The sequence below is a fragment of the Thermobia domestica genome, chromosome 1 (genome assembly GCF_964235325.1).
Source record: "Thermobia domestica chromosome 1, izTheDome1.hap1.1, whole genome shotgun sequence".
Lineage (NCBI taxonomy): Eukaryota > Metazoa > Arthropoda > Insecta > Zygentoma > Lepismatidae > Thermobia > Thermobia domestica.
In genome coordinates, this window is record NC_137454.1 from 301,363,371 (window position 1) to 301,387,665 (window position 24,295).

Genomic DNA, 24,295 nt, shown 5'->3' on the forward strand with positions numbered 1-24,295 from the left:
AGCAACCTTGGCTTCTTTATAAAACAGGCATGCAGAAATATATAATTTAGTTTCAGAAAAATAAACACACTGCTGAACAAGACTGCACTTATTTAATATAAAAACACATTTACACGTGACGTTTCGATCTTCTATCCAAGATCATCAGACGTATACTAAGTGATACAAAAAATTTTTGTATCACTCATAATTTTTTGTATCACTCAGTGTACGTCTGATGAGGATCTTGGATAGAAGATCGAAACGTCACGTGTAAATGTGTTTTTATATTAAATAAGTGCAGTCTTGTTCAGCAGTGTGTTTATTTTTCTGATTTTATTCGCAAGACGTTGACTATGATTGTGTGTCAATTTAGTTTCGTTTCGTATGTTTAGGCTTAACATCCTTACGTAATACCGAGGTTATCAAGGAGAAGACTTTCGCTTAAAGTGACATTCGAACCGCTACTTGGTTTACACATGAAAGAAGGGTTGTGGTTTCGACCGAGAATTGAACATGGAACACCTTGATAAAAGGTGAAATGCAGATGGTTTGACATGTGGAAACGTCACCATGAAGTTCACATTTTTGTTCTTTTTATTTTTTTTTGGTTTAAACAGTTATTTAAAAAAAACAGCTGGTGTAAACGAGCCAACCCCAAAAGTAAAAACTTCTTTTTAAAAAATATACAAATAACTAGCAAAATTGTATGTAGTAATTTTACTTCAAAATATTCCATACCCTCTTTTTGAAACAAAATAAAATTAAAATAAAACAAAAAAGAAATACTTAGATTTATATGATACACTTAAAGGCTGCACATCTAGAGCTTTTGGTTCTGTATATTCTTGAAATTCTACAGTTAAGTTTTATATAACCTCCATCACGGTTTACGCAATCCTCAAGTTTTCTGAATTTCTAACAAGAGGGATTCAACATATCATTACGGAACTCTCCCCCCTACCTAAAAGAAAAGAAAGAACTACGAAATATATTTAAACTAAACACAACTGCGCAAGAAACATGACTGAGTGGTTAGCTTTTGCGCTTCTATCGGGAAGTCCGGGATTCAACCCAGCATTCGACCATTCTGACAAAGCTTTTCTTCATTCCATCTGTGAATGTTGAAATAGTGCGTGTACTGGCCACTAGGAGTGTAGGAGTTGGCCGATTTCCTTTCTTATTGTTTTTAAATTGTTATTATTACTAATTACCAGCAGTAACGGTTTTGCGAAGGTTAGGGGGTCGGTCTTTCGGACTGAAGCCTGTTCCCCAAAGTTGCGGAATGTCTAAAACGAACGAAATATCTATTAATTATGCCTTTACTCATAAACTTTAAGCTCCCGTCAAATAAAAATTACGAATGTTTAGAAAAACTAAACATTAGTAAGAAAAACCCCTCCCAAAATACTTTTCTAAATTCACCACTGATTCTCAAGGTTGTATCCGGAAGATTATTGCTAAACATATAAACGAAACGAAATATTAGTTATGCCTGTACTCATAAACTTCAAGCACCTCCCAAATAAAACTAGGACTTTTCAGAAAACGAAAGAAACAGAGAAACCACTCCCAAAGTACTTTTCTAAATCCGATACTGATTATTTGTATAAATTGGTATTCAAGGTTGTATCCGGAAAATTATTGCTAAATCATTGCACAACTACAGTATAACAGAAATGTGGAAGTACGGTTTGACGGACATATTGAAAAACGTATGCTTTGACGGATATATAGAAAAACATAAGTTTAACTGTTGTGCTAGAAGCTAGAGTAATAAGCTCTTAGAAATGAAACACGGACGACAAACTAAAATGATCTAGAGAAGGAAAAAAAAAATGTCGATAACTCAAAAGTTAAAATAAGGTTAAATAGCATGTAAAATTGCCCTCAAATACAACATTCTTCATGTTAGCTTTAATTCGTAAAACATGTACTCCATCCACCTTGATGGTGAATTACAGAGCTAAATATGACATTTAGGTCATGGAATTCTTATCTAACTATAGAATATACAATAAGAAAGCTATTTAGATAGAAAAATCATGAAAATGAAAAAAGTCAAAATTTCCAAAATGCTCGTTTTTTTCCCAAAAAAGCCGGCTTTTTATGTGAAAAAAACCATCGATTCAAAAAAGCCGGCTTTATTGCATCTCTACTAAGGAGTGAGTGTGTCGCTATCAGCTCCTGTAAAAGCAAATTCTTTACTAGTGAGTCTCAAGATCAAATTAGCTTTGCATTTATTGAAGAATTGTATTCTCAAGGTCAGACGTTACGGTTGTAGCTTTGCATTTGTTCACAAATTGAATTCTCGAGGTCAAACGTGACGGTTGTAACTTTGGATTTGTTAAAGAATTGGATTCTCAAGGTCAAACGTGACGGTTGTGGTTTAGCATTCGTTGAAGATTTGGATTCTCAAGGTCAAACGTGACGGTTGTGGTTTAGCATTTGTTGAAGAATTGGATTCTCAAGGTCAAACGTTATGGTTGCTGCTTTGTCTTCACTGAAGAGTTGGATTCTCAAGGTCAAATTTACGGTTGTAACTTTGTATCTGTTGAAGAATTGGCTTCTCAAGGTCAAATATTACGATTGCAGCTTTGGATTCGTTGAAAAAATAGCTTCTCAAGGTCAAACGTTATGATTGCAGCTCTGTATTCGTTGAAGAATTGGATTCTTAAGGTCAAACGTTATGGTTGCAGCTTTGGATACGTTGAAACATTGGATTCTCAAGGCCAAAAGTTACAGTTGTAGCTTTGCATTCGTTGAAGAATTGGATTCTCAAGGTCAAAGTTGTGGTTGTAGCTTTGAATTTGTGAATAATTGGATTCTCGAGGTTAAAGTTACGGATGTAGCTTTACATTTGTTGAAGAATTGTATTCTCAAGGTCAAAAATTACATTTGTACCTTTGCATTTGTTGAAGAACTGGATTTTCAAGGATAAATTGCGATTGTAGCTTTGAATTCGTTGAACAATTGGATTCTCAAAGTCAGACGTTATGGTTGCAGTTTTGCATTTGTTGAAGAATTGGATTCTCAAGGTCAAACGTGAGGATTGTAGCCTTTCATTCGTTAAAGAATTGGATTCCCAAGGTCAAACGTTATGGTTGCAGCTTTGTATTCGTTGAAAAATTGGATTTTCAAGGTCAAACATTATGGTTGCAGCTTTGCATTCGTTGAAGAGTTGGATTCTTAAGGTCACAGTTACGGTTATAGCCAGAGATGGCGTGGGTCAATGAAAATTTGTCCCATGGCCGACTGACCCACCACTCATCGTGACCCACGACCCACGTCTAACCATGACCCGCCACGCACCTTTAATCACTTTGACCCACTGTAACTCACTTCGACCCACCAAAACCCATAGTCATCAACTCTACGCCCTCGTCTCCACTGACTAAAACATGTGTCAAGTTAGCATTCACACATTTAGCCAACATGACCAAAAGTATACAATCGTTAGTGCTACGTTAGTGCTGGTTAGTGCTAGCTTCCCAACGTCAGTGCTGCTATACTTAAAAAATAGAGAGAATTTTTGTTGTATGACAACTTGACTTAAAGTTAGCATACGCATGTACAAAAATTAAAGCAGTAACGAAAGTAACTATACCAATCGTTAGTGCTGGTTAATGATAGCTTCCCAACGTTAGTGCTGCTATATTTAAAAAATAAAGCGACTTTTTGAAAAATTAACTATACCAACCGTAAGAGCGAATACGAATCTGATATTCTCTATCTTTACCAGAAAGTAAAAGTTCTCTTACTTTTTGATAAGTGATTTTTTTTTAAAAAAATAGCATTTTTATTAGTTTGTTGATTATTTCATTTATTAAATCTAGTTGTTAAAACAATGGTTTTATAATGTTAATTAAATTTGAATATTAGAAATTTAAATGAGGCCGTCGGTTATAACAATATTTGATTGTTAAATTTTAAATGTAAAATAATTAGGTAAAAATCGCTTTGTTTGTGATTATAAAAAAATGTTTATTAAATATTTTTAATTATAACAGTTATACCAAAGCTGATAGTAATAGTATCATAACATAAATAAATTAGGTTGGTCCAGACAAAGGCGATAGTTTTAGCTTAAAATCAGTATTTAAAAAAACCTTTTTTGGGGGGGGTTGCTTTATTAATCGTGGACGGATTTACCACACATCTAACATAAAACTTCCATAATGCTTTCGTATTGGTGTGAACGGAACCTCTTATGGAGATTGAAACAGCCTGATGCGATAATTTGAAGAACGATAATCACGAATCAAAACCTTATTTTCTACGTCTGTGAATTTTGGACACCACATAACTCACTAAGAATAAAATTAGAGTCAATCGTTAGTGCTTCTAAGTGCACCAATCTCTAATGTTAGTGCTTCATTAGTGTAGGTGCTGCAAGTAAAAAAAAACTTTTGCTCAAGTTCATGCTGCTCCGTATTTCAAGCACTAACGAAAAATTTAGTGCCATTCGTTACTGTATCGTTAATGCTTCTTAGTGCACCAACCCATAACGTTAGTGCTTCATTAGTGTAGACTCTAGAGCCAAAACAATGGTACACGCTGCCCTCCCCACTTCAAGCACAAACGAATAAATTAGTGCCATTCGTTAGTGCACCGTTAGTGCTTCTAGAAAATAGTAATAGTTTCGTTAGTGCTCCACTATTAGTGTAGATTGGCAAATTATGTCACGAGACACCCATAAGAAATACATGAAGAGTTTTTCATTAGGTCAAATTCAGACCAAATTCAAAAGCAGTAATGATATCCTCTACTGCAATCGTTAGTACTTCGTTAGTGCTTGCTAGTGCACCAAATCCGAGGATTAGTGCTTCTTGTCGTGAATGCTTTTGTGGTTAGGGGCTAGCGTGTAGTTAGCTTCCCCTAAATTTCATCTTCTAACACCCATACTATTGAAGCACTAATGTTTTGAGTTCTGCAATAAGACCCACTAACGTAATAGTAACCATTAAACTATATATAATCATTAATGTTTTTAAATTTGGCGCGAATTTTACAAAATGGAAAATGCCACGTGTCGAAATTTAGCCCCTCACGCATCTTAAATACTACCAAAATTTTTCACATCGTTAGTGCACATTAGTGCACGAAACACTATCGTTAACACTATGATAGTGTAGAAGTTTTAGTGATTAGCTCTCGTGGGACCATATTGAAAATATCGAACTCTACAATAGTTATCCTGCAAGGGTGGAATAAACGCCAAAAGTTAGTGCATCGTTATTGCTTCCCAAAACACCATAGTTTAGGAGTTATAAGTGAATAACACTCTTGGCTAAATTTAATTTTATCCAATAATTGTTCCACAAAGGTGAAATAAACGTGCATCGTTAATACATCGTTAGTGCTCCGAAATACACTAGACATTAACGTTAGCGTTATCGTAGTTTAGGAGTTATTAATGAATATTTCTTGCGGGGCTAACTTTAGATCTTTTAATTTTGATACAATTTCTAATTGTCAGACATAAATGAGACAAAACCTGTGGTTAGTGCTCCATAAACTGAACACTAACATTAGTGCTGTCATAATCAAGGAGTTATTAATGAATAACTCGGGCGAGGCTAAATTTAAAATTATCTAATTTTACAATAAGAGTTCATTAAAAGGCAGGACAATCGCTAAAGGTTAGTGCTTTGTTAGTGCTCAAAAAATACTAAGCACTGACGATAGTGCTATCATAGTTTAGAAGCTATTAGTGAATAACTCGGAAGTAACTCAAAGTTTATCGAATTTTATATTAATTGGGTAAAAGTTGAAAAACCTGAAGTTAGCCCCGCCCGAAATATTTATTACCAACAATACACTGACCATTGGTGTTTATCAACATTTATACATTTACAACAACATACAACATTTCATCCAACTAAGTGTTAGCATTAACTAGGGAAGCTAACGTTGTTATACAGATATTCAGATCATATCTTGCCCCCCTCCACTTTTAACGTCCATACGCCGCCACTGGCCGTGACTCTTACATTAGGATACTTGTTTCGTGTCTTCATATTGCTTAATTGTTTGGTGAACACACAATTTACTAATGTTCAAGATGTCAGCTATCTCTCTCTCTATCACTTTTGCCATCTTTTCTTGAACCAATTAACTGACATTCGCCATTTCGAAAGACTGCCCCTTTCTCCGGCCAAATACAGTTGTCGCACGTAAACACAAGCGTAAATCGATTGGTCGTTTATTGGCCTGTAGTTTTGGGGTGTTGATAACAGATAGTAATGTCATCAAGTTCATGAAAGTTTACGACAGATAGCAGTTTTATAGACTACTAGTAAACGCCCGTGATAATGAAAATTTTGCGATAGATTTTGAGGCTTATATAATCTATTTATGGTATAATCATTTGCACACGAATATATTCTTATTAGAAAATGAATATTTTTCTATTTTGTCGCACCTTCATATCTAAGTATTGAACATTTTTGTTTGATATTAATCCTTTACTTCGGCTCATAAGATATAATATATGTTAATTTCGGGAAATTATCCAAAAGTAAAAAATCCCACTTAAAGTCTGGAAAATCACCAACACCAATTCAGAACAGTGTTTTTTTTCTTATGTAAAATGACTTGTTCTTTAGAATATGTAATTAGTTTTTCAATAAAATAACAAATGTAACTGTCGAAAATCATGATAGTGGTTGAAGGTACCGTTACATTCATTCTGAACTTTCGATCCCAGTATAATTTGTATTTATCTGTTTCAAGTACTGATTTGGCTATTATTATTATTATTATTATTATTATTATTATTATTATTATTATTATTATTATTATTATTATTGGTTAGCACAAACTAGACAAAGGTTCTCAACAGGGACGGCGCCAGAAACACTTGATGGGGTGGGCGGAAAGAGGCGGACCTAGTTTCTGGGTTGACGGACAATGAAAATGAGAACTGGGCAATGTTGACATGTTTTTGACAATAATTAAGTTTCATTTTTCATACCCTTTACTTAGCTAAGGGTCAGACCGAAATAGGGGAAGAACAAGGATGTAGAAAACAGCTGTCTTGGCCTTATAGAAGCTACAATTCCTGCATTCGCCTCGTGGGACTCAAGAAATGTAGGACTTAGAACGGGCTGCGGAAGTTCGTGGCTATATGCTCAATCTACCGAATTCCGCGTGGCAGACACACTATCTCTATTTCAAGTTTTTTTTTTTTTTTTAAATTAATAATAGCGATGTATACTATGTAATCGATAAAGTTCAAGACAGCTTTACCTCCTCTCTCTCCAAGAATGCACATGAATGCATAGAAATAAAAGAAGGTTCAAACAACACAGACTAACAGATAATGCTCTACCTTTCGTTAATAACATAAAATACACAATAAGTAGGTAAAGTAAAGCAAGATTTTCTGACGTGATTTCTATATGAAATTAAATCTTTGATTTTTACGTCCCACGCTTATGCCGGTTAGGCTAAAGGAGACGGTGATTATGAGAAATGAATGAAATGTGGGAGGAAACTGGAGAACCCCGATAGTAGGAGGAAACTGGAGAACCCTGAGGAAACCCACGCACACGGTGTTTGTCCACCACAAGGTTCACTTGGTGGGGTATGGGATCGAACCCGGGACCCCAGACACCAGAGGTGAACGCTTTATCACTGAGCCACGGCGGCCCTTTCATATCTATATGCACAACATCTATGTTACTAAAAGAATAAGGAAATTCGACAGCATGATTGTTTGATCATAGCTTACACAGATATCTTTGAAACTGAAACTCAAGTTAGCGAATATATATATTGGATAAATAAGTAAATAGAAATTAACAAAACTTCGACAGGGACGACACGAAATGGACACGAACATGTAGAAATATCGAGGACATGTGAAAGTCCACATATGCTCTCCCACTGGAAATCGAACCCAAAACCACGTACACCAGAACCTCACGTGCTAACCACTAGACCAGCGGCGAGGGCACAACTCAGCCATCGCGGTCCCCATACCAGACTCCCCAAACCAACGAAGAAATGAAATCTTTCAGTTTTACGTCCAACGGTTATGCCGGCTAGGCTAAAGGAGACGGTGATGACGAGAAATGAATGAAATAATGGAATGAAGAAAGTGGGAGGAAACGGGAGAACCATAAGAAAATCCACGCACACGGTATTTGGCCAGAACAAATTCTACTTGGCGCGAGCTTGGAGCCAACCAGGGACCCCACGCACCAAGGGTGAACGCTCTACCACTGAGCAATCGCTACCTCTCTCAAACCGACGAGATGGCTCTGCTTATAAATAGTTGTCTACCGAGTTCGAATTTACGATTTTTTTTAGTATAACACTATACCCTAAAGAAAAAAAAAAACTTTTGTGTAACAAAAATTACCTTAATAGCGAACTGTCGTATTTCTTCTTCTAAAAATATTTTGTTGTAACAGGAGCATTGCTCTTTTTTCTTTATAAAAAAAATGAAAAAGAACATTAGTTAATGACTAACACTCGTAAGATGGCCAGGAAGAGATAGTAATGAAAAGATGTAATTAAAATGATTAAAAAGATTTTCTTTTAATAAAGTCGAAGAAAACTTAAAACTTTGGATTTTTCATGATGACTCATTAGTCATCGTACTAAACTTATCAACTTCGAAGTTGAAAAAAAAGAAGTGCGATAATAAACAACGATAAATAAGTTATCAGGAAGGTCGCAAGTAACACTTGACCTTTTGTCGGAAACAGTTTTCTGTATTAAATTTAAAAATATTAAGAGAGTCTTGCGAAGTTAAAAACAAAAGAAGTGTGAGATTCGTTTCCTTCAGCTGCTGTTGTTGAGATTTCTGTGGTTGACCAGTCCACCAACTGGTTTTGACTCTGCACAATAAACAAGACATACTCGTCTCGTTATATCACATAAAGGAAAAGCTGGGAAAAACCATAAACAACATTTTGACGCTCTTTTGACTAGCTTGATTTATTTTTTAAGTAAAGTATCTTACTTCATTGGAAGGAAAGATGCATTGGAGTTCAAGTGTGTTTCGAAATGTTCTTCAATATTTTAGTCCTACAACTTTTCTTCTTATAATCTTAGCGTCTTTAATTTTGTACTACCATAGATGGAGGAAATCGCGTCTTGTAACTTTGATAGAAAAAATTCCTGGCCCTCCAGCACTTCCTCTTATAGGCAACACCATTGATATCAATGTGGAACACGATGGTAAGTACTCAATATATGTAATTATTTCTAGTTTACAGTTGTGTATATGAAACTGTATTTTGGGCATGAATTATGTATCTGGGTTGGAATGTAGGGATGCAAGCATGCTAAAACTGTATACAGTCAATGTGCTTGGGGAATGCAAATGCTTACGGTATGTTTGGGAGCACTGCAATGGTATATTTATGTTAACTGTATCAAGGTAATTTTTGTATACATGATGAATACGAGTAATTTTTAGTGTAATTTTAAGAAAATGCTTTGAAATTATTTTCAAACATGTTAGTTTTAGAGTAATTGTTTCATTTTTATTTACTTGTAGCAGCAATATTTTGATTTTATAGTTTTTATAATGTAGTAAAATTTATTAAGTTGGCCACATTGTAACTTGGCACTTGCTATATTTGTGCGAAACAGTGTAGATACAACGGTATACTACAATTTTATCGAGTTCATGAGTACTTAGCTGTACCATAGCATCCATGGAAGCTGTTGAAGTCAGGTTCTCCTTAATAAAAGCCCTCTCCACTGGTCTAGTTAGCGAGCGCACATTTGGTTCAGTGGGTCCGGATTCGATTCCCGGTGGGGGAGCCTTCAAATTTGAACGCTTTACGGCAGGGGTTCTCAACCTTTCCCATTGGTTGTACTTACCACCCAGCAGAGCCTCTCGTACTACCAGTGATACGCGCACCACAGCTTGAGAAACCTGCTATATGTGTTTTGTTGAGTTTAACATCCCGTTCAGCAACGACAATATAGGAAAAGTGGACCTACTGATTAACGTGGAATCCGAACTACATAAGCTCCCGTCAGGAATCGAACCCGGGTCTCCCATGCCAAAAACGTGTACGCTAACCGCTTAGCCACGAAGGAGCTCATGTGTGTGTTTTGTATTCCATCTTAAACTGTAGTACAACTGCTATTAATGCTGAAAAAAGACCCTAAATTTTAACCAACCCTAAGAAAACAGAATAATACATTAATATAAATAATGATTTTAAAATGTATTAAGAATAATGGCTTAAAAATGACAGATGTTACCCCGCTATTATTAGAATTCTTACGTTGTAATCAGATGGTCCTGTACAGTGGCATAGTCAGAGGGGTTAGAGTGTTCGAGTCCCGAAAACCTAAGTGATAGTAGAATACTATTAGAACTGAAAGAATCTTCCCTGTAGTCCAACAGTATTCTAGGCGGGTCCATAGTCAATGGCGCCGATTTCTCTATAATTTTGGTGGCATAATATATATAACAAAATATCAATGACGATTTTAATACAAATACGTCGACCCAAGCAAACTTCAGGAGCGATGGGCTCCCTTGTCCCACGAGGATTGGCGCATACATGAATAGTTTTCTGGGAAAGCCTGATCCTTCTGGTCCTCCTCTAGTTAGGCTGTGCCCAGTGGCGTATTTAGGGGGCTTCCGGGCTTAAGCCCCCCCCCCCGAAATCTTACTTACTATAGTAAAGTATATGAAATATCTTGCAGAATTTTCACATTTTCAAGCAAAGCCCCCTCCCCGAAAGTTAGCAACCCCCCCCGAAACAAAATCGTAAATACGCCACTGGCTGTGCCTATGCCTAATTGGCTTCGTTGGATTTTTTTTCTCATCTTCCATTATGAGAAGAAGGAAACGTGTTGTTTCCAAAGCAAAATACACCCACGCTTGTATCTGCAATTTCCTTCAATAAAGAAATGAATAAATTGGTCAATTGAAGAGAAAATATACATAAGTTGAATAATTTCTGTACAACAAAGAGTGGTCAGATTATATAGGTTTCACTGTATTTGTTTTAAGCATAGTCTCGAAAGTATGCTAGTTATTATGTTTCTTTGATAAGCGATATCAAATTGATTATTATCAGAAATCATTTTTAATTTAGATGTTTACTTAACCTATAAATGTAAAGAAATAATGGAATTCAACAGGTATTTCTTGATAATACCTAACTTATAATGATAATAATTTCATGATTTAGTATACGAAGATTATTATTATTATAATTATTAAACGCTTGTAGGTACATCAGTTTAGAAGTAAATGCAGAGAAAACTAAATACATGGATAGTAATACAGTAAATTATGGATGTTAAAATATCAAATAATACTTTTGATAAAGTGGATACTTTCAAATATCTAGGATCAATATTAACAGACGAAAACCATATTCACGAAGAAATTAAATGTCGATTAAAAGCAGGGAATTCGTGTTATTACGAAATGAAATATTTCAGTTTTACGTCCCACGGTTATGCCGGTTAGGCTAAAGGAGACGGTGATGATGAGAGATGAATGAAATGAAGAAAGTGGGAGGAAACGGGAGAACCCCGAGAAAACCCACTCACACGGTGTTTGTCTACCACAAAGTTCACTTGGCGGGAGCAGGGTTTGAACCCGTAACCCAAAGCACCAGAGATGAACACTCTACCACTGAGCCACCGCGGCTCACTTTTGTCAATTTATATCAGTATATTTAAGCAACCTTGGCTTCTTTATAAAACAACAGGCATTCAGGCATGCAGAAATATACAATTTAGTTTCGTTTCGTATGTTCAGGCTTAACATCCTTACGTAATACCGAGGTTATCAAGGAGAAGACTTTCACTTAAAGTGACATCCGAACCGCTACTTTGTTTACGCATGAAAGAAGGGTTGTGGTTCGACCGAGAATTGAACATGGGACACCTTGATTAAAAGGTGAAAAGGAAATAAAACTAATGCAGATGGTTTGATGTATGGAAACATCACCATGAAGTTCACACGATTCGCATCTTTCGTACCTTTTATTTTTTTTTTCGGTTTAAACCAGTTGTTTATTTAAAAAAAAGAAGAAAAACAGCTGGTGTAAACCAGCCAACCCTAAAAGTATATACTTCTTTTTAAAAAATACTCAAATAAGTAGCAAAATTCTATGTAGTATTTTTACTTCAAAATATTCCATACCCTCTTTTTGGAACAAAATAAAATTAAAATAAAACATAAGAAAAATACTTAGATTTATATGATACACTTAAAAGCTGCACATCTAGAGCTTTTGGTTTTGTATATTCTTGAAATTCTACAGTTTTATATAAGCACCATCACGGTTTATTCAGTCCTCAAGTTTTCTGTATTTTTAACAAGAGGGATTGAACATGAAGGGTGTGAGATACAAGGTCTGTATGATAAGTAATGAGACTCGCCGCGCCGCGGCGCGCGTGTCGCTGGAGCGGGTTTGTCGGTGATGGAGGATGTAGGGGGGGGGTCCGAGCAAAGCAACGCACCGCGCGTCAGTTGGCTCCGAGCCTTAGTGGAGCGCGGACAAGCCTTGGACAAAGCCCTTGTGAACATTCTTGTCACGGCGGAAAATCAACAAACATGGAGGGTTCCATCGAACAGCGTTATGCGATCAAATTTTGCGTTCGCCTGGGGAAAACGGCTACTCAGACGCTTTCTCTCATCACGGAGGCCTACAAAGAGGAAGCCCTATCCAAAGCCCAGGTGTTTCGTTGGCACAGTGCGTTCCGGAACGGCCGGGAAAGCGTTGAGGATCTGGAGAGGGCTGGACGCCCGACAACAGTGACTACGGACGAAACTGTGGCAAAAGTGAGGGATCTCCTGAACTCAGACCGTCGATTATCGTTGAGATTGATTGCTGATGAACTCGATATGAACCACACAACAGTGCACAAGATTGTGACGGAACAATTGGGAATGAGAAAAATCTGTGCGAAACTGGTGCCGCGAGTGTTGACTGACGAACAAAAGCAACGACGTGTTGATTGTTGTCAGGAACTGTTGAACCTCATGAACAGTGACCCTAACTTTGAAGATGACGTCATAACAGGTGACGAGTCGTGGGTGTTCCAGTACGACCCTGAAACGAAACGTCAAAGCGCGGAGTGGCACACTCCTGCGTCCCCGCGCCCCAAGAAGGCCAGAATGTCGAAGTCAAAGGTGAAAACAATGTTGATTGTTTTTTTTGACAATGTGGGGGTGGTCCACAAGGAGTTTGTACCCCAAGGACAAGCCGTCAACGCCGCCTTCTACAAACAAGTCCTTGAGAGACTGCACAGGAGCGTCAAGCGGAAAAGACCGGCGATCGCTAGCCGGTGGAAGTTGCATCACGACAATGCCCCTGCCCACACCGCCTTCTTAGTGACCTCCTTTTTGACCCGGATTGGGGTGGAAGTCCTTCCACAACCACCCTACAGCCCAGATGTGAGCCCGGCCGACTTCTTCCTCTTCCCGAAGCTGAAGCCACGCTTGAAAGGAACCCGTTTTGCAGACGTCACAGCCATCCAAGCAGCCGTGACCACATTTCTAAAGGACATGCCGGCTGCTGACTTCCAGGGGGCGTTTGCAGCGTGGAAACATCGATTGCAGAAGTGCATCGACGCAAGAGGAGAGTACTTCGAAAGCTTTTAAGTCCCTGTACAGATCAGATCAATAAAACAATGTTTCCAGACCTGGTCTCATTACTTATCATACAAACCCTGTAAGAACATGGTAACCCATAATTTTACTATTTTAAGAAATTAGAAATTTTCTGCTGCACAATCCATTTTGAAAGTCGGAAAGCTGATTTTTCACATAAGTCTATACATGAGGGATTAAACGAAGCGGTATGCGTTGCTGCCTGTCTGATGCTGCGTAACTCAGCAATTGAAAATTTGTTACTTATCATGTTCTTGGCTCACACCCTTCATATCATTATGGAACTCTCCCCACCCCACCAACACACACACACAAAAAGGACTACGGAATATATTTAAGTTAAGATAAATACAACTGCACAACAAATATGATTGACTGGAGCTTTTGTGCTTCTATCGAGAAGTCCGGAATTCAACTCAGCATTCGACCATTCTGACAAAACTTTTCTTCATTCCATCTATGAAGTAGAAATAGTGCGTGTACTGTGAGTTGGCTGACTTCATTTCTTATTGTTTTTAAATCGTTATTACTACTAATTACCAGCAGTGACGGTTTTGCGAGGGTTAGGGGGGGCGGTCTTTCGGACTGAAGCCTGTTCCCCAAAATTACGGAATGTCTAAAACAAACGAAATATCTATTAGTTATGCCTTTACTCATAAACTTTAAGCTCCCGTCAAATAAAAATTACGAATGTTTAGAAAAACTAAACATTAGTAAGAAAAAAACCCTCCCAAAATACTTTTCTAAATCCGCCACTGATTCTCAGTATAAAATGATTTTCAAGGTTGTATCCGGAAGATTATCGCTAAATATATAAACGAAACGAAATACAGTATTAGTTATGCCTGTACTCATAAACTTCAAGCTCCTCCCAAATAAAATTAGGAGATTTTAGAAAATGAAACAATCAGAGAAACCCGTCCCAAAGTACGTTTCTAAATCCGCTAGTGATTATTTGTATAAATTAGTATTCAAGGTTGTATCCGGAAAATTATTGCTAAATCGTTGCACAGCTACAGTATAACAGAAATGTGGAAGTACGGTTAGACGGATATATTGAAAAACGTACGCTTTGACGGATATATAGAAAAACGTAAGTTTAACTTCTGCGTTAGAAGCTAGAGTACTAAGCTCTTAGAAATGAAACAGACGACAAACTGAAATGATATCGAGAAGAAAAAATATCGATAACTCAAAAGTTAAAATAAAGTTAAATAGCCTCTAAAATTGCCCTCAAATACTACATTCTTCATGTTAGCTTTAATTCGTAAAACATGTGCTCCATCCATCTTGATGGTGAATTTTAGAGCGAAATATGGCATTTAGGTCGTGGAATTCTTATCTAAGTATAGAATATACTATAAGAAAGCTATTTAGATAGAAAAATCATGAAAATGAAAAAAGCCAAAATTTCCAAAATTCTCGTTTTTTTTCAAAAAAGCCGGCTTTTTATGTGAAAAAAACCATCGATTCAAAAAAGCCGGCTTTTTTGCATCTCTATTATTATTATTGTTATTATTATTATTATTATTATTATTATTATTATTATTATTATTATTATTATTATTATTATTATTATTATTATTATTATTATTATTATTATTATTATTATTACGGATTTTATTTATTTATTGCATTGTTTTGTATGTTACAATGTTGTTGCAAACTAGTTTTTTTTTTTTCAATTTAGCTTACTTCTAGCTAGATTTAGTTTATTTGGATTAGTAGTCGATGAAGGAAAATTCATAATCCTTTATGGCGGTGATAGTCAATTTATAATAACTGAGGGCAATGAGAGTCGGAGCAAAATAACAACTATACAGTAGAACCCCTCTACTCCGTCACCTTTGGGACTGGGAGTATGGTCGGAACGCAAAGAAGGTCGGATTATCAGAAAATACAGAAAAATATGGATTTACAGTAAAATAAACAATATCTGTACTAAAAAATTGACTGTATTATTCTCTACATTAAAAACAAACGAACAATAACCACTAAAACTGCACAGTACAGTACAGAAAACACGCACAACGAAAGAAACGATACAAGAGATGACGAAACACTTAAGCGGATATGCAGCTACAGCAAGTAAACAACAATATGCCTCGTGACTCACCGACGAGTCGGGACAAGTTCGGCTCGTACACGGTCGGATCAAGCGTGGTAGACCAGTCAAGGGTGGACGAGAGGGGTTCTACTGTACTTAGAGGATCAGGAAAATTAAAAGTACAAAATTCATAAATAAAATCAAACATATAACGTTGGCAATTAACGAATGTATTAGTAGTGATTCGCACGAGACAGGAGTTGAGCTTGTCTCGTCTTGAAAATGAAGGCGGATTTTCATGTGTCCTTTACCTCCGTGAGTTGCGAGCGATTGTGCTAAACAGCCAATGAAATCACGCATCGGAGATGGCGCGCTACACTCGCGTCAGAGTAGAAATTTGTTCAATTCTGACGGAAGTAGCGCGCGTACACTATTTTATTCACTGACTAACATGGCGGAAGTCGCAAACTTTCTATTTTACGCATGCGCATTAGCTAGGGAGTAGTAATTTGGCGCAATACACGCACGGATGTATGAAAACGAAAATAATTTACGGTGAATACGCTACATGTGATGCTTCCGTTCTAACGCGGGCATGAAAATCCGCCTTGAATCGTGCAAGTGATGTATCTGTTTCTATCGGAGAGATCTTGCTTTGTTTCAAACCTCGTCACGTAAATTATGTTCGTCTCATATCATGTACATACCTACATATTATTATTATTATTATTATTATTATTATTATTATTATTATTATTATTATTATTATTATTATTATTATTATTATTATTATTATTAAAATAATAAAACAAACATGTTCAATTCACAATATAAGAAAAAGAGTTGCTTTCAATGATAACGAAGTTTGTCATTTTTAAAAAATAAGAGTTCAAAGGAGAAATCGTACATTTTAAATTTTTGCTTGTTTGCTGGATGGATCATACTCGCGAGTTGCCGTGGAAGGGAATGTTTTGGTATGTGTATGTCGTTGTCAGATATCCAAACAAAGATCTAAGTGAAGATTTTCAGATCCTGGGTGGTCAAAATAACCTCTGTGGCCCATTTCCCCCCCCCCTGCCCATGATCTAGTCGTGCTTTCGCTGTGCACTCTAGTTGTTGATAGCGTCTTATCGAGTTATATTTGTTGCAATACATTCTTCATTTTTCGCGTTACAACCAACGTATAATGGATAAATGCCTTATTAATGGCACAATCGCATCTCTGATAACTTAAAGTAAGCAAGACAAAAGAAATATTTCAACTAGTAAAGTGCTAGAAAAATACGTATATTTCACTCCTACTTCGCCTACTTCCGAGTGCGCTTTGTTACTATCAATTCCATATAGTTTACCAGTTTCCTTGGAGATAATTTTTCTTTTTCCGTTTATGTCATTTTCTGAGATTTGAAAAAAGGAAGCAAAACTTACTTCCTAAAAAAATAAATAAAAAATAAAACAACTTTTGCCTGTAGGTCCTAGGGTCTATTTCTATATTTAAAAAAAACGACAAACTTTTTAAAAAAATCAACATATTTGAAAGAGTAAAACATTTGAACAGAAAGTTATGCGTTGGCAGAATCAAACGTGTATGTGGAGCAGGGAAGATATTTACCCTCAAACAGGGTTTTAAAATTTATGTTGAACTCTTATCTACCATAGTGTTTGGACATTGTGTTGTTGATGTTGATAAAAAAAATCCTGATTGCATACGAAGAGGTGAATGATTTTCTTTGTGACCTTCTGAATGTTTGAAATAAAACATAAATATAATATTTTCAATAAAATTTCAAGCAATTAGGTCCTTCTTAGTCTTATAGCTCAGAGCCACATCATGTTTCCTCTTTGAAAAAAATTCATTCACTCTAAAAGGAAATCTGCAGGCACCAATTATTTTTAATATATAGCCCTGTATGACACAAATGAAACATATTTGCCATTTCAAGAATTCGGTGGAAGAAGATTGCCTCTGAAAATATCTTGGAGAAATAACACTTTAAGTTTGAAAATTGAAAAAATACTAAGGATAAACACAGCCGTAAAATTATTGAGAAATATAGTTACGTAGACGGTTAAAGCACGCAGACGTTTTACAGGAGTAACGGTAGGAAAGATCCCAACTAATCATCCGGATCCTGCACTAACTATGACATTAGGCAGAAGTTCAGTATTTTTTTAGAGTACCATCTTTTCTATCGTAATGTAGTCACATATGGAATCTAAACTTCAGGAAACAAAAAAGCCCTTCAGTTCAAAGAATAGATTGTCATCATCTAATTACTTCAGCAGTAGCTACTCTAGACAAACTTGGTTATTCTCTTAATATGGAGGCCTGGGTATGTCTATGTTAGTCAGAAAAATGAATAGGAAACTTCCATTTACTTATCGTCCCTCATTTGATTTTTTTGCTTCAAAAAAATTCAAGGACACTGTATATCGTACGAGTTCAACTGAACCGAACTGATCCGATTGGTGTCAAACTTGACATAGTGGTAGCAGTGAAGGATTTAGGATTGCTGGGCCCTAAGTTGTTTAAAGTAATGGGGCCCTTTATGTGCCCAGATCAACGTAGGCACCCTATATACAGAAATGAGGAAACTAGTGATATTTCATGAAACAAAGAGATTATACAAGGCAAAAGATTGTTTCTATATTTAGATTTTATTTTATTTATTGTTTTCCTTATATTTTGGTAAGACGATAAAATCGCTATTCTGGTTCTTTATGATTATTATTGAGCCTTAAGAAAACGATAACTCCTCTGCTGCAATTCATCCATTTATTTACATCATGATTCTGGTTGCCCCTGACAACCTCATATCCAAAATCATATTATTTAGAACATATACAAACATATAAACATCTTTCTTTTTATCGATCTTATATAATTATTTAACATACTTCTTTTCTTCTTCAAATGGCATAATCAGTCTAGTACATATATAAAAATACTCTGGGCCCCAAAAATTTACAAGTAATAAATATTTACAAGTAGTAAATATTTACAAGTAGTAAATATTTACAAGTACTAAATATTTACAAGTAGTAAAGATTTACAAGTAGTAAATATACAACGTATACAACGTATCGTTGTATTGGAAATGTACATCCAGTTATTTTTCTTTAATTTTTAGGACCCCCAAGAGAGTGAGGCCCTAAGTTATAGCTTGTTTAGCTTATACGTAAATCCGGCACTGGTGGTAGATCTCGGAGTGCTATGAAATTTCATGTTGCACAGAATTGTGGTTCCCAAGTTATGAGTGGTCAAAATTTGGGTCATGTTTTCGAAGGAAGAAGAAATCAAACTGAGCGTAGTGGCAGACCTTGATCTGTATTTTTAGGATTATGTGTATTTTATTTGTTTGAGAAAAATAGCTTAGGGTTTCTTCCCACAAATAACCCAACATCTTGCATGCTTACAAAATATCCTAAGCAATAAACTGAAAATGATTTTTCTGTCTGATGATGAAGAACAGAGTATGTCACAAAAATAACAAATATCATCAAAAGATGCTTATAAACACATGAGCATTCATCAACAAATATATGAAGTCCCTTATAGCTAAGTAGTTTGTGTCACTATCATTTCTACAGAAAAGCTGGGCTCGCCTCGCGTTGAAAGCCTCTCCAGTTCGAATCCCATCTTTTAAACTGTAGAACTTTTTCTCCATATGTATTCTGACATTTTCACCTACTGGAAGTACTAACCCTTTAGGAAAAAAAAAAGATTTTTTGTAAGTATTCTAGGTATTAGATTATCTCCATCTAATATTCATAATTTATAGGGAAGAATTCATTTGCTCCTAGAAAAAATATCGCTGGACTTTCCTCCCTTCATTGATTTATGGTTGATATCTTGGTTAAAAAAAAAAAAAAAAAAAAAAAAAAAAAAAACGTTAAGCTCCAAGAAATCAAAAGTCAACAACGATTTTTCATTCGTAATCTCAATTGAGAGTTTGTATTTTTAAGTACAGAGCTGGGTCCAACTCACTCATATCACTGAATTATTATAATAATTGTTTTGTTATATAGCGAATTTAATGTAAAAAATGATGAGAATGGTGCAGGATGACTGACGATGAATAATGGTAGATAAACAATGATTCATTTTACAGAAATAAAGGCAAATTTGATACCAAACTTAAGCTGTAAATGTTATTGTTGTGAACAATTGAACTATTATCTTTGTTTTTACCTATTCCTACGAATGATTGGCTGGGCACTGAGCATGTCACCGTCGACTTCAGTGGAAGCAAAAGCTTTACAGTTGGCCCACATGGTCGGTGATAAACATAACTGATCCAGAGTTGCGCCGCATACGGTATGTCGCTACTACTAGTTATCACAATTGAGATCTGAATTGTTACCAAACCTTATCCTAACAATAATTACATAGTTCAGTAATTTTAAACATACTCCATTTAAATGTTTCCAATTATAACTGCTAAAATTGAATGTATATTCGATCTGTGGGATTTGTAAGTTTGCATTTGTTGAACGATGCTTTAGAGAATCGGTACCTAGTGATGCGGCGATAACTCAGAAGATGGGTCCATCAGGCGCCAGGGGCTCGCCCCTGGTTCAACACTACTTATCCCTACTTCTATTTACATAAAATAAATTTACATGACTTAGTAGCGGCTTTACTGTATGTACGAAATTTACAGTAACACGGGGCGGACGAATGTATACGTATAACATAATAATAGTTCTAATTCGGATTTTAAAATGATTCAAACAGAATAATAGATTCTAATTAAGAAATACCACGACATTCGTTGACAAAAACGATAAGTCAATATGAATTTGAAGCATTTATAAGGCATTAGCGTCTGATGCACACAGGTATACGTTTTAAGGTACGAGTGTTTATGTAATTATATTTTTACATATTCAAATGCATATTTTAGTAATAATTCGGATACTCACGCCATTGAAGTTAAGAAATTCTGGTTTTGATAGCATACAGGACAGTTAGAATTCTGCGTTGAAGAAAATAATCGATGATAGTAATAAATTTTGAGATATATATATATAATGATTTGATTTTGTTTTTTTCTTTCTGTTTGTTTGAAAATGTTATATAATAACTTTTTCAAACCTCTTTAACGAGTATTTCCAAACCAAAAACACTGTTATGTTGCTGTCAATAGATTGCAACACACTCTTGTACATCAATAGCATTTACAAACAACATAATCGATGGTTATCGCTACAACGAAACCGGTCTTCGGTTCAATTATGTTCTTATAAGTTCACTTTTGTTTGTATGTACATTTACAAGAGTTGTTACTCATTTGATAACAGATTTTTTCTGCACAATCTCTGTATCAATATTCATTTTTCTTTCTTTTTCTTTTAAAAAAATTAACGTCCCCTCACATAAGCGAAGATATGGGGGCGTGCGGGGGCCAGTATGTAAGAAGATGGGTGTATTACATAAACAGGATACACGACGATGTAACTATGAACGCCTGAAAAGGAGGGCATGGTGGGGCCCGAGCCCCCTTGCTCATGAAAATGTATTAAATTTCTTAAGATTTTCTTAATGCAAATAAAAAAAATACCAAACGTAATATAACAATCAGGATTTGAGCCCCCCTCTTAGAAAATGTTATTCGGGCGCCCATGGATGTAACTAACACATTCAATATTAGGCCAAATTAACTACTTTTAGGTATACCTTAGATAATGTGAAACAGGCATTTTTAAAAATAAATGAACGTTGCATTATCTTCTGAACTGATAAATTGACTAATTCTTGAATATTTAATAATAAACAGCGAAATGTCTCAAAGCTGCTAAAGATAAGCTTCATATCTTCACATTTTATGCTAATAAAAACTACTTGCTGCCTGGGCTCGAGTCCATCTGTAAAGCATGGATAGATTTTTAACTGTTCTCGAAATTTCTGTTTTCGGGAATCGATATAGCAAATTTATTGCCAATTTTTGCATGAAAATTCTTATCAAATTCTCATTGTTTATCATTAATTAACCTAAAACACACCTGCTGCAGTAATTTTATGACAACAGTGTTGCCAGGGGCCGTGTTTCTGTCAAAAAACACCCATTTTACGGACTTGCATTAAATAGCCTTTTTATATGGGAACACTGCATCACCTTGTCACATTTTCGCACCAATGGATAAATGTTGATGCATACTGTACATATACACAGGAATTCACCGGCAGGAATCAGTTTTCTGCAATTAAATATCGATTTTCTTCATTTTGCACATTTTATTATTATTATTATTATTTTAAAATTTTACACTTACGGTAATTTCTTTCGTTACTACACAAAAACGTTACAAGTTCCAGAATTGGTCATGATCTCAAAAACATCTACATAGAACATGCTTACGTTTATTTCAAGCCTCAGGTCTTTATCGCTTTTAGATCAAAAGATATACGCAATCAAACTTTGGGTTGCGCAACTGTATGTACACATACACAAAGGTATAACGTTTGGTCCGGGTCAGTAGTTCTTGGTTAAGCGTAATAAAAACTACCTGGTACGCAATATTTATAGAGGAACCAAAAAAAAAAAAAAAAAAAGCTAAGAAGACAGTGTTTTTAGTTTTCCGGACGGAAACTAACATTTTCCCTTTTTTTCAGGACTTAAAATCATTAGCTGTAACTTTTTTTTTTTTTTTTTTTTGGCTTTGTACATTGTAGCTGGCTTTCCTTAAAAAAGACGGGCCCCTTCTAGATAAACCTGAAGGCTACACCCTTGCCCTGACGGTATTTTCTTCGTGCAAAAATTTCAGCTATTTTTTTTTTTTTTTTTTTTTTTTTATCTATTAGGTTTTCATCGTTACAAGAGCGTTTCAACATGGTCCATTCTGAATAAAATATTTGTTCTTGTTATCTCTTATTACCATACCTGTCGATACACAGACGAACGGACGCACGTAGACTTCTGTAAGACTACTCATACTTATACAAAGCATTGGTTGAAATTCATAAAGAAGTACTTTGTGAGTTAGATATATAAATCAATGGGGATGTACTAAAAATAATTTTCCAAAATTCGAATTCGAATTTTCAAATTCGAATTTCTCGAAAAAGGGCAATTTTAAATTTGTGAAAAAGTCTTATATGTAGGTTAGGCCTTTATAAAGACACGGTCAAAATATAATTTTGGGATCGTTATGGGATCGAGAGAGACAAATTACGAAGGAAATTGTGTGAATAAAGAAAACATGTCTTATATGAAGGGTAAGGGAAAAAAAGAAGGAATGTCACAAAACTGCATTTTCGAGAAAATTGCGATTTAATATTGAAAACCGCATAAGAAGAATAGGGTTAGTTACATCTTTTGACCCTTTTTACATGGACATTTTTACATCTACGTATGCATGGCATATACAGTCAAATAGTACCAAGAGTCACCAACAGATAGGACAAAGAACCCGAAAAAGCACATAGATGGACATTCCTGGTTTTTCCCCATGATTTTCATGTGTTCACTGAACTTTCCTTGCACTGTAACATTTGGCAATTATTCAAACTACTCAACTGTAGCCCATCTTTAAGCAGAGACTAACCTTTAGCTAAAATCTTTTGAAGAGATGTTTTTTCTGGAAAGCTCTGGTAGCTGTTTTGCCTCATCTTGTATGTACAACAAAGTCATAATTTTCCACGAAGTAAAAAACAACAACAAATTCACTTTGAGAATTTTTTTCCCCTTTAACATGGTTGAAAAATAAACGTTGTTGCTTCCCTATGAAGTCGTGATAAAGATCGTTTGATTTATGACAAAATAGCTTAATAAATTCTGATGATGGCTTTTGAAGAGTTTGTAATGTACCGTACATCTATCAACCATTGACGGAAATGCAGAGTTTCGATTAAGTTTTCCTGTAGGGTGTCTTCCAGCAGAGTTTTGATGACGTCAGTTCCAGGGCAAGAAGAACAAGTTTTTTTAGAACTGTCCTCAGACATAGGTTCACACATTATGAGATGTAGGCAATCTTTGTAAGTTATTACGGGACCATTTTTGAGTTGATTTTGAGTTGAGTAGCTAGGCTATATGAGATATGGACTTACTGATTAACGTGGAACCTGAACCTCATGAGCTTCCGCCGGCAATCGAACCAATTATGGAACCATTGGTGAGAGTTTGTAACTTATCATTTTCTATCATTAACTTCGCGTTTCGATGTGTTATACAAACGCACAAACAGTGTGCGTTCCATTAGCTCCAGCTAACGACGTTTTTTGGGCGAAACTCTGCAAATTTGAAAAACCCTATGCTCATATAAAGAAACCGCTCTTTAAACGACTGATATACCTTCCACAAATTTTACAAAGGACGTTTAGAAATTTTAACTTTCTTCCCACTGCTGTCTCTTACTGAAAGACAATCTTTTATGCGTGCATAATCCTAGAAATGTCAGCAACTTGGTATAATTCCTTGACGGGCTGGGCGTTTTCTGGTGGAAGAACTTCACCCGGTTCGTTTCTATTATTTGTCTCTCTCGATCCCATAACGATCCCAAAATTATATTTTGACCGTATCTTTATAAAGGCCTAACCTACATATAAGATTTTTTTCACAAATTTAAAATTGCCATTTTTCGAGAAATTTGAATTTGAAAAATTCAAATTCGAATTTTCGAACATTCTTTTTAGTACATCCCCATTGATTTATATA

General features: G+C 35.7%; 1 protein-coding gene across 6 annotated transcripts in view; it reads left to right on the forward strand.

Annotated features, from left to right (window-relative positions):
- Positions 1-8,718: 8,718 nt before the first annotated feature.
- Positions 8,719-24,295, forward strand: part of Cyp4c3 (Cytochrome P450 4c3) — a 156,185-nt gene continuing 140,608 nt past the window's right edge. For 3 of the 6 annotated variants that reach the window (XM_081727012.1, XM_081727017.1, XM_081727010.1), the window contains exon 1: positions 8,719-9,171. In XM_081727012.1, the coding sequence (XP_081583138.1) occupies positions 8,970-9,171 (202 nt within the window). In that variant the 5' untranslated portion in view covers positions 8,719-8,969. The remainder of the gene's footprint in view (positions 9,172-24,295) is intronic. The other 3 variants (XM_081727005.1, XM_081727023.1, XM_081727021.1) reach the window with 3 other exon arrangements.